The sequence below is a fragment of the Salvia splendens genome, chromosome 7, assembly GCF_004379255.2.
Source record: "Salvia splendens isolate huo1 chromosome 7, SspV2, whole genome shotgun sequence".
Classification (NCBI taxonomy): Eukaryota; Viridiplantae; Streptophyta; class Magnoliopsida; order Lamiales; family Lamiaceae; genus Salvia; species Salvia splendens.
Window position 1 is genome coordinate 7,012,461 of NC_056038.1, and position 12,059 is coordinate 7,024,519.

General features: G+C 39.9%; 2 protein-coding genes and 1 long non-coding RNA gene across 3 annotated transcripts; all 3 read right to left on the reverse strand.

Moving 5' to 3' along the window:
• Positions 1–670: 670 nt before the first annotated feature.
• LOC121811098 (glutathione S-transferase PARB-like) lies at positions 671–1,982 on the reverse strand. The gene is made up of 3 exons (XM_042211896.1): positions 1,778–1,982; positions 1,576–1,624; positions 671–1,293 (listed from the first exon to the last, which is right to left on the reverse strand). The coding sequence occupies exons 1-3, from the start codon at positions 1,922–1,924 to the stop codon at positions 869–871; spliced, it is 621 nt and encodes a 206-aa protein (XP_042067830.1). The 5' UTR covers positions 1,925–1,982; the 3' UTR covers positions 671–868.
• Positions 1,983–3,616: 1,634 nt separating this feature from the next.
• LOC121810329 (F-box protein At5g49610-like) lies at positions 3,617–4,525 on the reverse strand. Its single transcript, XM_042211124.1, has one exon. It carries the CDS (start codon positions 4,523–4,525, stop codon positions 3,617–3,619), a length of 909 nt encoding a protein of 302 aa, XP_042067058.1.
• Positions 4,526–5,023: 498 nt separating this feature from the next.
• On the reverse strand, positions 5,024–6,359 carry LOC121810889. Its single transcript, XR_006052469.1, has 2 exons — positions 6,260–6,359; positions 5,024–5,921 (listed from the first exon to the last, which is right to left on the reverse strand). It is a non-coding gene; the product is annotated as an uncharacterized LOC121810889 (long non-coding RNA).
• Between the last annotated feature and the right edge of the window lie 5,700 nt (positions 6,360–12,059).

A 12,059-nucleotide genomic window follows, 5' to 3' on the forward strand; every position in this document is an offset into this window, starting at 1 on the left:
TGGCGACGAGACGGGATGCTGCAACGCGTCTCGCGCGGGTCTCGTCTCGGAGGGACGAGATAAGAGACACCCGCGGGTGCTCTAACGCACCACATTAGATATAGGCGCCGCCGTCACTACGTATACGTCTATTTGGTAATTGGGCCTAACTAGAATCTAATCTCCAGCTTATAACATAGAGATGGATATATGTTTGGCAATGGATATCTCAATTTGCCAAATGTACTCCGTAGTAGATTAAGTTTTTGTGACATACTCAATTTTCGTTTCGAATTCTGGTGGGTGTCGAGTACGTATACCATCCAAATTATAAGTCCAAACAATTAAATCAATGACTTTGGGCTCGTTGGCAAACGAAGCAGAAATTCAGTAAAAACATTTTAGTCAAACTATAGTGGACTAGTGGTTATTAAAAAGGTATACGCAAATACTACTACAATTTTGACCACAATAAGATAACAGTAGATGTAAAAACTTTATTTTCGTTTCAGAATGAAATAGAGTTTGTTTGGGTGGGAGTATTTTACTAGCGCACACTGAAATTTGAATATGAAAATTCTTTTCCTTTAAAATACATGTGGGCTCACATTGAGTCAATAAATCAAACTTTATTATTAGTATTATTGTTATTTTTTTTATACACAAATGAATATAAATTCAAAAGACGGCATCACAGTATTATTGTTATTATTATTACTATTCGTGAATATCAAAATACAGTAAATGAAACAAGTAGTAACATTTGAAGTTCGAACAGAGTGTAGGAAATTTTTTAGTTGAAAGACTCCATGACCATAAGTGGCTTGGCTATAACATATAAAATCATGAAATAATGGAAAGGTGATGATATGAAACATTAGCCAAAGGCTCAATACTCAGCTAGAACCTTCTGCCAGGATGGCCTAGCCATGATATCGGCCACCCAAGCAGCCACGTGAGGGCGGGCGTCGAAAACCGCCTTAACCGGCGAGGCCATAAGATACTTCAAGGTGGGGAGGTGGTGGAGGTCAGCCAGAGAGAAGGCCTCCCCACCCAAGTATTTGGAGTGGGCGAGGCGGGCCTCATACACGTCAAGAACCTTAGCCAGCTCGGCCTCTTGAGCCTTGACAACATCATCATCTGTTGCCATTCCCAACATGGGCTTGATTCCCAGCTCCCACGTCAGCTTCGCCGCTGGTGGCTCATACCTCTGAGCCTCCACCTCCGCCCAAACGTCCTCCACAGCTGAGGATACTAGTGGAATGCCTTTCCCGGCGTATGAATGCGCGATGTACCGAGTGATTGCCCTCGATTCTGCATAAAAACTAGTTACATAAATACTCTCCTCTATCAGAGAATTCAAAAAATGTGCAAGCAATATATAAGTGCAGCTCATATTCCATTAGTATGAGGCCTTTCGGAAGTTTTGTGAGGACTTAGACCAAAGCAAACGAAATCATGCTAATGTGAGTTCAGGTATACATAGACGAACCCAGTCACACACATGGCAATGCTACTAGTTGTGTAATTAATCCAGAGAGAGAGAGAGAGAGAGAGAGAGAGAGAGAGAGAGAGAGAGAGAGAGAGAGAGTTTACCGAAGAGGTTGAGGTCTCCATCTTGAAAGGCCGGGATTTGACCGAAGGGCTGCAGAGAGGAAAAGATGAAAGATGTTAGCTATATTAGATGTTTGAAGACATGATCAGTAGAACAGTTTGATAAAAAAAGATAAATAAATAAAACATGATAAGAACACGCATTTTTCATCAAATAAGTCCAAGGAAAAGAAAGATGAATTACATTGAGGGAAAGAAAAGAATCCAGCTTGTGGTGGCCAGAGCGAAGGTCGACGGGGATAAACTCGTAGTCAAGAGATTTCTCAGTAAGGCAAACACGAACTCTCAACGTTGCAGTCGAGAAGACGCTGCCATGGACTTTTATGGTCATTGAAGATATAAGATGATTTGCTCTAATTGAGATGTTTGCTGTGGCCTGTGGGAGATATGGGCCGGTTATTTATAGTAGTTTAATACTCCTCCACATTGGAAGTGGGACCTACTAAAATCTGCTTAATTTTGGCATTTTGCTTCTAAGTTTTACTATCAAATAGATGAAAATTCCGAATTGTTTTATATGTAGGTATTGCATGTGTGCATATGTCACACATGTTGACTAATTACATAAGTGCATATGTCATATATATACCTTCCTCAAAAAGTTGACTTTTCAAAAGGAATCATATCTATATAGGAGTATCTTTCTTCTAACTTAATTAGGGAAATCATATTCAAAGTGTAAGTAACTTTGTAGTACAATAATAAGCAAGATATAATAGTATTATCTCAGAGAAATGGAAGAGGGGATTAGTAAGCTCCATTGAAATCGAACATCTATGATACATATATGATTAATTAATTGATTATCTCAAAGCATCTTTCGTGTCGTATTGAGGAAGTTGGGTGACAATGATATTTATATATGGACAACCAGTAGTGGCGCCAATAGTTGTGGGCACTACATGTTTATATTGATTTCAACCGAATAATTTGATATCAAATCTCTTTTTGAATCAATAATACAATAACCTTATTTCTACACAATCATATACTCCATATAATACTGCTATGTACGGTTAGTGATAAATTAAGGTCTTCATGGCATTTTATGAGATTAATTTCACTTTATTACGTTTTATACCCAAGCTCACATTCCATATAAAATTAATGCTTCTAAATTCCTAATATTTTTTCGTCAATCTACGTGATTTACGTTAATTATATTATTGCATATATAAATGTTAAAACGATCTCAATTAAATGATGCTAGTATACTTAAATAAATTATGGAGTATGATCGAATAATTTAGGGAATGCTATATCCAGTTTATTTTACCAATTTTAGTTTTGAAAAAATACACACGAACTTACTTTTTTGTTTATTCGGCAAAACTTTATCTTTTTCATATTTTTTTATAATATGGGTTGAACTTTTTTCTAAAAATTTACTTAGTTCAATGTTGTTCTTGAATTTTGAATTGCATTACATCATTCGATTTTCATTTAATATTTCTGGTAACTTTAAAAACACCTCTAAACATGGGTGTTTTTATATTTCTAGTACTTCATAGAATATAAATATGATCAGAAATCTTTGTCTATATAATCATGTTTGACGTTTTTTTTTACTATTTTCAAACTAATTTCTCTTTTTCCATTTTTTCACGTAGAGAGCGGGCCAGCCCGAGAAGGCGAGGTCGTGGTGCTTGAAAATGTCACGGGATTTGTCGGCGGATGAGACGACTAGGTCTGGTTGGAATCTGAGGTGTAAGAACATGAGATTGCCGTGGGTTTGGGAGAGTTTTTGGAGGGAACGGTGCGGGTAGACATGATCGAGAGTTTTGGGAGTGGAGTCAATTGGGGGTGGAATGAATTGGAATTATCAACATAAGTAAATTAGTACAACATAAAAAATGCAGTACTACAATCTAAAATGAGATTCAAAACAACATTCAGATAGAGATTTGAGTTGATACAACAACAATCCTCATCCCGTTCATGGAGTACAAGCTAAATGATTTAGAATAGTCTACATAAGAAAAATTCAACCCCAATGATAAATAAAAGAAAATACTAGTTCAAACTAAAGTGACATGACATTCTCTATACCCAAATTTATTTTGAGTGAAAGAAAATTTGGAGCGAGAAGAATAGAGTTGATATAGAAACAATCATCCTGCAATTTACCAAACAAACCAATTTCTCGCATGATTTTCTCCTTGTTGCAATAGTATGCAAACAGCTTCTCATCCCATAAAATTAACATGTCACCATTTGCATAAACTTTGATAGACTGAAAATGATTGTATCCATCTGTACCATAATAAGATTCTTTTGGCAAGATAACATGTAGATCACTCCAACCATTCTCGACCTGTTCATATTCCCTCAACAACCAGATCACATGATCGTCTTCATATGGTTCAGCTTCACCAAAACACAAGCAATCCCCTAAAGTATACAACTTTCCATAATATCTTTCAATAGGTGCAGATAATGTGCTAAAACATTCTATCTCGACATCAAAACAACAAATATAAGGAGGTTTCCGCCCACTCGAAACTAGCCAATGGAGATTGCCGTTAACAAATGCACCAACAGAACTGTAACAGTGATCGAACGAGGGGATAGCTTCAATGCGTCTCCATGAGGATCCTGTTTCAAGAGCGTATACAAGACATTTGGATTTAGGATTAAGATAGACAACCTTATGTTGTCCGCTTATTTTGCCCACGCCAAATCCATAACAATCACCCCGAGGGCGAGTGTGGGGCCCACTGAGCTCAACAAATTCACGGGTGATCGGATTGCATAAGTAAAGATGATCAAGAAAAGGATTTTTCAGAAGAAGCAAACCGTTGGCAGAACCCTGTATTGTCGATGCTTGAGGGAAATCAAACTTGAAGATGGGATCGTGTTTGTGCCCATGCTCGTGCTCGTGCTCGTCTTCCAATTTGAAAACATTGAACCAATTTGAATCTGTACCCGACATTGAGACAACTAGGACGGAAGTAGTGGGAGCAGATTTAGAAAGATGAGACTGAACAAAATCGTCAGTCTCAGCCACATTGAGCCATTGCTTGCAAACACATTTTCAAGTTACAACGTTTTCAAGAGGAAGTCTCAAAAGGATATCTGAGACGATTTCTGATGGTAAGTCTTGATTCATTTTTGGATCATAAGCTATGGCTTGTTTGATTTCCTAATATTTGTCAAGAAAAAAAATTCATTTCAAGCTCAATACATAGTTATAAAGCAGTTAATTGGAAAGAATGGTCAGATAAAGCTAGTACTAGCTATCAAACAATTACTATAATCATCATTTCTGACGTGAATCCAAGTAGTGTGAGATCCATTATCCAAGGAAATTACCCTTTTATGATGTTTGATCTAGATATTTTTGTGAGATTGATTTTCAATTTTTCAATAAAACAAAGGATAAAGTAGATCCAACCATAAAAATTGAATCTAAAATAGAAATGATGGTAGATTAGAAAAGGAAAGCATGTGTATAACGATGAGATAAAAGAGCTACAACCATAGGACCTTAACCAAGAAGATGGAGACAACCCTAGGCAACTTTTATTAGCCCTATCACGCCTTGGCTCCACTACTCAATGGATACACTCCATTGATGCATACATCTACTTGAATCAATCTATGGAATTGAAACAAGCAACTTTCAAAGAAGGAATTTGATACAATCCTCAAAGAGGAAAAACTCACAAAGGAGATATCTTAATTCATTAATCAACCAAAGAAGAAAACAGATAAAGTCCTATTTATAGTTGAAGGTCAAATTCCAAGAAAAAGGCCCACAAAATTTAGCTTCTGCGTGGGCCACCCGCCCGGGTGGAAATCGCTGATTCCGCCATGCCTTCGGGTGGCCACCCTCCCGGGTGGAATTTGGTGACCGAAAGCCACCCGTCCGGGTGGAAATTGCTGATTCCACCATGCCTTCGGGTAGCCACCCGCCCTGGTGGAACTTTTTCTGCACTGCGCGACTTCCGTAAAACGGCCATAACTCCATCCTCCGGACTTTGATTGAGGCGTGTAAGATACTCACGCGAAGCTCTCTAGAAGACGAAGACAACGGTGGCAGTTTCAAAGCTTTTGGAAGTCATTTAGACAGGAATAATACTGATAAAATTCAGCTGCAGGAATGAACTTTGATCCACGGCTTCTATGGTCGTATCATCCTCCCCTTCTTGGAAATGATTTGTCCTCAAATCCGGGCCTTCTCTATTCCTCGCATCCTCGGGAGATCCTCTAGCTTTGTTGGATCCTTGGCATGTCTTCTCTTTCATCTTTGGGCCCCAATCAATCTATGGCTCACGCCAAAGTGAAGACCCTTTACATCTAGCACTCGTGGTCATATCAATTTCATTCTCCAAAAAACCAAACCAAAACAAAAAAACAACAATAAATAGTTTATCATAACAGTAACAGAGAGAAATGAGGGCACATTGTTGTTCAACAATAAAGATAAAATAAGAACACATTAGTAAAATTTTAGCGAAAACACCCAACCACATACATCCACATGGACCAATGTAAAAAAAAGTAGAACCCTAAGACCCAAAATCAGTGTCTCGAATCAGAGGTATTAGGCTTATTATGACAACAAGAACGATGAGCTGGAAAACATAGATCCCATATACTCCTTGTTTTGACAAAAAAAAACGTACATTTACATATACAGAGCGGAAAGGAGATTACGGATTACCATTGAGGAGGGAGAGAGGAGAGAGGAGAGAGGAGAGAGAAGAGAGGAGAGAGTTAGTTACTTTACTCAATGGAAATATCGGGGCGCAGATCAGTGTATATGTATGATGATTTGTCCTAATTGTTGGGGTAGATATGACCGGTTATTTATAGTACTTCTAAGGGTTTGTTTGGTAGCTTTGAAATAGGCTGAAACACATTTCCTTCACGCCTATTCCACTGTTTGGTAAGCAGAACACCAATCCACCGACCCGGTAATCATCAACCGGGTTTCAGCCATTCATATACTACTATCAGTGAATCTGTGTCAACACTATCAAGGTGAGGAGCACTACCCAGCGGTCGTTGAGCGTGTTCTTCGTTTCAGCCTAACTTTCTCCGGAGCGGACCGCTACTGGCTCAGCGGTCGTTGGGCCCCATCGTTCGCTGTATGAGTTGCAGCGTACCGCTGAGCGTCTCGAAAACTCCATATTTCCAACTTCGACTTTTTACTGTCTTTTAAGGCTCAAATATGCACATTTCTCACAAAACACGTCAAAATACCAAAATAAAGAAAATACGCAAAATGTGGACATGAATTGTGATTTTGACATTAGAACAGACCAAATAAAGGCCTTAAAACAGTGCAAAATCCGAGCGTATCAACTCCCCCAAACTTACATTTTTGTTTGTCCTCGAACAAAACAATAAAGACACAAAATAGACGCACGAAATGCATAAGGACTAAACGTCATAATTGCCTCAAAGAATGGAAAATATAGACTAAGCATAAATTAATGCAATCAAATCAAGCAAGGCTTATTAGTGAACTTTCATTACTAACTCGTGGAACACCTTGAAATCATGCACTCACATGTGGCAAACTTCCAAAGATGGGAAGTGATTTATCTCTCACTCTTAAAGTGAGGAATATATGGCAAAGTGTATCATGCAATGTTTACCATAGGCTTGCTCAAAGTCTAATCTTTCCTCTACTAGATGTGATTAAGCATCAAAAGTCCGAAAGGTCTTTATTTTTTGTTGTAATGTAGGCTCTTTGGTAGGTGAGGAATATTTGGCTAAAAAGTGACCCAAACATAAAAATATCCCAAGTAGAGTTAAAGTGACTCCACTTTTCTAAAACCCAAGATACTTTTAACACTTATTTTTCTCCTTCAACTCATTTTCCAAACCTTTGATTTTTCTTTTCTTATCACAACCTTTCTTTCTTTTTTTTCTTTCTCATAAGCATCCTTTCTAGATTAAGCACACTTTTGAAGTTTTTTCTATTTCACAACTTGTACTTTTCTATATTTAAGCACACTATTTTTATAACTTTCCTCCTTATCTCTCAAATTCCTTTACAAAATATAATAAAAATTAAACTAACCCAAGGAATTGTCCCCATTTATTTGGCTTCCAAAGAATAGGCTTAAAAGCTCAAAATTGGCTCCAAAGGGAAATATTTTTGAGAGGGTTAAAAATTTGGGAATAAAAGTAGCTAAGAAAAGATGGTCTAACATCCTCCTAAATCAACTTAAACACTATGTAAACTTAGGCAGACTAGGAGCAAGTTCTAGAAACATGTACATGAATGCAGATAAATCACACAAGAAAGAAATTAGGCTCAAATCTCACAAGGTATAAGCATGACTCAAGGCGAACAAGCAATTCGCTAATTATGCACCTTTTCACAAAACCATCAAATCAAGACGCCAAGCCATACTGAATCAAAGATGAAACAAACTTTATATCAATGGAAACTCGGTCTAACGTGTCCCTAAGCATACGTGTTTCTAAGTTCTTCATGCTAAGTTCGTGACATGGATTCACCTTTGGGAATTTTTTTTAAAAAACAAAAACTTAAACTAAAAACCTAAAACAAAACCCTAAACTCACGGTCCACCACTTCATCCCCTCAAACTTATTTACAACAAAGTGTAAAATAAGTTTGTAGAGTTAGTAGGGACGTGAGTAAATTATTGAAAGAAAACATACCTTGAAAATTTCGCGTAGTGGCTGGACGGGGTGAAAATTCGAAAAATTTTAAAAATCACGCTGGAAACTGCATTTGGACAGTGGTCGCTGGGTGTCCACCAGCGGTCGCTGCGACGAGTCAGAACCTTTCCAGAAGGTGGCCAGCGGGCCGTTGCGGACATTGCAGCGGTCGCTGGCGAGAATCCAGAAACCTGCGAAAATTTTCATTCAACACAAAAACGAAGTTAAACCAAAAAGTACTAAAAAACTCAAGTAAAAATTGTCAAGACATAAAAATAGATTGTCTTAAAACCAAAACAAATATAATACAAGTGCTCATTTTAAGTCATGAGCTTGACTTCATCATTCTTGAGGAGGCGGAGGGAAACGAGCGTTGAGGTCGTCAAAGGCGCCAATAAGATAGGCGATGTCGCCCCTCATGGTTTGGCGCTCCGCTCGAGCCTCGGCGGCCATCATTTGGAGCTCGGCGGTTTGTTGACGTTGTTGTACATCCGCGAGCCTTTGAGCCTCTAAAAAATCTTGCTCTGCTGTCCGCCAATCGCCTTGCGCCTCGCAACCTTGTTGATTGAAGGTGTTGACTTGTTGCTTCACCCAACAGTTGTCCCAAGTGTTGGACATGTTTTGCATGTAGGAGAATATCTCTCCTAGTTGGTCGGAGGTGTCGTCTTGGAACTTTTCGGTAGGATTCGGCCTCCCTCGTCGTCGGTTCCTCCTATTGCGGTGGCCTTCAACTTCATCTTCTTCTTCTTCTTCTTCTTCTTCTTCTTGCGACGGTGCCCCACTTCCTTGAGCATGTGAATGCTCTCCGCCCTCGTGGTATTGATCAATGGCGTCGAAGGCAGAGTCCTCCTCGGGGTCGAAGACGAGGGTGCGCATCGGCATGTTCCTCTTCCTAAACTCCCCTTGAATGGGGTTTGCCTCAATGGCTCTCCGGTGGGCGGTGGTGTCGAGCTTGCAATTAGCCTTGTTTTCCCACGTTTCGACCTTAGTCAAATATGGGATTGGAACGGGAAAGTGACCTCGCTCTACTTGAAGAAAGAAAGCTTGCCCACTCGAGTCGGTCTTCAAAAGTCCAACCGCAAAGAACACTTCATAGGTGATGTACATCTCACCTATGTCCGGAGTGAAGTTCGTAGTCGGGATGCCAATGTGTTCGGCAATCGCCGTGATCAAACCCCCGCAACAAATGGTGCTCCCATCCTTCTTCAAGATGCGGTCGACGTAAATGGTGAAGAGGATTCCAAAGTTGATCCTCTTCTTGTTGAGGAGACTCCACATCACATCTAACTCGGTTTGGGAGACGCCTCCACCGTCTGTCCGAGCAAACATCAATTGAGTCATAGCCCGGTGGAGGTACCTTAGGACGGGATTGCGGATGGAGGAAGACTTGGCATAAGCCGGGATGAAGTCCTCTCCCTCTATAGTCATGGCACCCCAAACATCAGAGTAGTCGTACTCCACTTCTTCGCAGGGGTTGAGGTTGTAACAATGAAACACCTAGCAAAGATCCTCCATGGAGAAGGTGTGGTTGTGGTTGCCGAGGCGGAAGTCTATCATCTTGGGGATGCGGGAACGGTGATTTGTGTGCACCTTGAAGGTGCTAAGAAACTCCAAAGTGAGTCTCATGTAGTACGACCACCTCCCTTGGAAATGTGGCTCAACCCATTCCCATCCCCGACGTTGCATAACGCCCAAAAGTCCTCGAGAATCCCCAAGGTAGCGAGGGGAAGCTCGTGTGGGTACCGAGAAGGCATCGTATCTCTAGCCAAGATCTTCTTCTACATTGCCTTGTGGTCATCCATCAGAAGGCTAATTCCATAGCACTTCGCGTTTTCGGGCTTGCCTCTTGTTGTCATCTTCCTAAAAAATAAAATCAAGCTCTTAAAAGAGCACCAAACAAATAGACAAACAAGGGTTTCCCCTAAACTTGCCCTTAACCATACATAAATCAAAATTCAACAATGAAATGCAATCTTGTATCAATATGTGTTCTAAAGTGTAGCATGTGAACATGTAGAACCAAATCAACCCCAAAGACAACAACAATCCATCCCCCAACGTGAATTAATCCCCCATGCAGAGACGTATCAACATAAATATCACAAAACAACAATCTCTATAATTTACACAAGTATGCAATTCATGGAAGTAATAATAGCCTCACAATGCTATGAACATGATTGCAATTTATAAATAATGAAGAACAAGAGGGAATTCACCAACAAAAACCAACAATTCACCACGCTAGAAAAAATCTAACCATGAAAAATAAGTAAAAACATCATCACACTCATCCTCCATACTAAAGCATGCTTTGCATCCAAACAATTCAACAATAGAGAGTAAAATTCATGAAAGAATTGAAACTAACTCAGAAATCAAAGATAGGATTCATACCTTGTATTGGAGTGAAATTGCTCGATGAAAGCTTGAGAATTGAGATGCAATGGATGAACGAGAGTGTGGGTGTGTGAAATTGATGATGAAATTGAGTTGGGGTCGTGTGCAAGGAAGAATGGAGAGAAAAGATAAAAATTTGAATGAGAAAACTTACCTTTATAGAGGCAGTTCGTGTCACTGACCTTGTCGCAGCGACCGCTGCAAGCCTTCTGAAAAACGGCGCATCTCTTTGGGCCGCTGCAGCCCGCCCTAGGCCCGCCCTAAGGCCTGGCCTGTACCTGCACACGTGTAAAAGAGTAGCGACCGCTGTGGATTGTGCAGCGGCTGCTACGAGTTAATTTTTATTATTATTATTATTATTATTATTGTTATTATTATTTATGTGTAAAAAGCATGAAAATTACAAAAAAATGTAAATAACGAAAATAAAGATAAACAAATTGGGTTGCCTCCCAACAAGCGCCTTGTTTTAAGTCGTTGGCTCGACCTGAAATAACCCAACTAGGTGGGCGAATCGACGACCCTAGTGCTGAAAACCGTGAATTGGACCAATTTAGTGCCCAACTTTTTCCACCATTTGTATTTCCCTTTCGCGGTCTTGATCACGTAAATTTCGGGGTCGACTTGAGGTTGAGTTCTCCTTTTCTTCTTCTTTGATTTTTCCTGCGACGGAACCTTTGGAGGATTAAGCTTGCCATTTTTAGGAGCTTGGGGCAAAGCGTTAACAACAAAAATAGAAGGGTTAGAAAGATCTTCCCCTTCTAGTGGTCCACGAGGCTTTGTTGTGTCGGTCATCATGACCACCCTGCATTCATACTCCATCTTTGCTTGTTGCACCTTTTCATACTTAAGCATTGCGCTATCTATCTTGTAGGTGGACTTGCTAACATTGTCACTAATCGTGATCTCCCCCTACCTACATCAATAAGAGCTTTGCATGTGGCTAGAAAATCTCTGCCTAAGATTAGAGGCACATTCTTTCTACTTTCATATCAAGAACAATGAAGTCGGCAAGGAAAATAAAATCATCTACCTTTACCAACACATCCTCGATCGCCCACCGCATTGATTGCGGAGTTATCGGCCAACCTTATGATCACATCCGATGTTTTGAGTGGTCCGATGTTAAGCTTTTCATAGTACTTTAGTGGAATGATGTTTATGCTCGCTCCTAGATTGCAGAGAGCCTTGTCCACCTTTCCTTGCCTAATTGAGTACCTAATGATGAACTGGCCAGGATCCCTTTGCTTTACGGCCTTCTCCCTTTGAATGATTTCGCTGCAGTGATGAGGCAACTTAAGGTCGGCTTTTGTAGGCTTCTTCTTCTTTAACACGGCCTCCCTTAGTAGCTTTGCATACCTAGGTATTTCCTGCAACGATTCAACAAGAGGGATATTAGTATGGACCTTACAAAACATGTTTAA

Bases quoted from the DNA above. Each gene is read 5' to 3' on its own strand.
- LOC121811098 (XM_042211896.1), bottom strand. From the start codon at position 1,924: ATGACCATAAAAGTCCATGGCAGCGTCTTCTCGACTGCAACGTTGAGA. The intron at 1,625-1,777 runs GTAATTCATCTT...TCCTCTCTGCAG, and splicing joins ATTCTTTTCTTTCCCTCAAT to CCCTTCGGTCAAATCCCGGC. The intron at 1,294-1,575 runs GTAAACTCTCTC...GTTTTTATGCAG, and splicing joins TGGAGACCTCAACCTCTTCG to AATCGAGGGCAATCACTCGG.
- LOC121810329 (XM_042211124.1), bottom strand. From the start codon at position 4,525: ATGTCGGGTACAGATTCAAATTGGTTCAATGTTTTCAAATTGGAAGAC.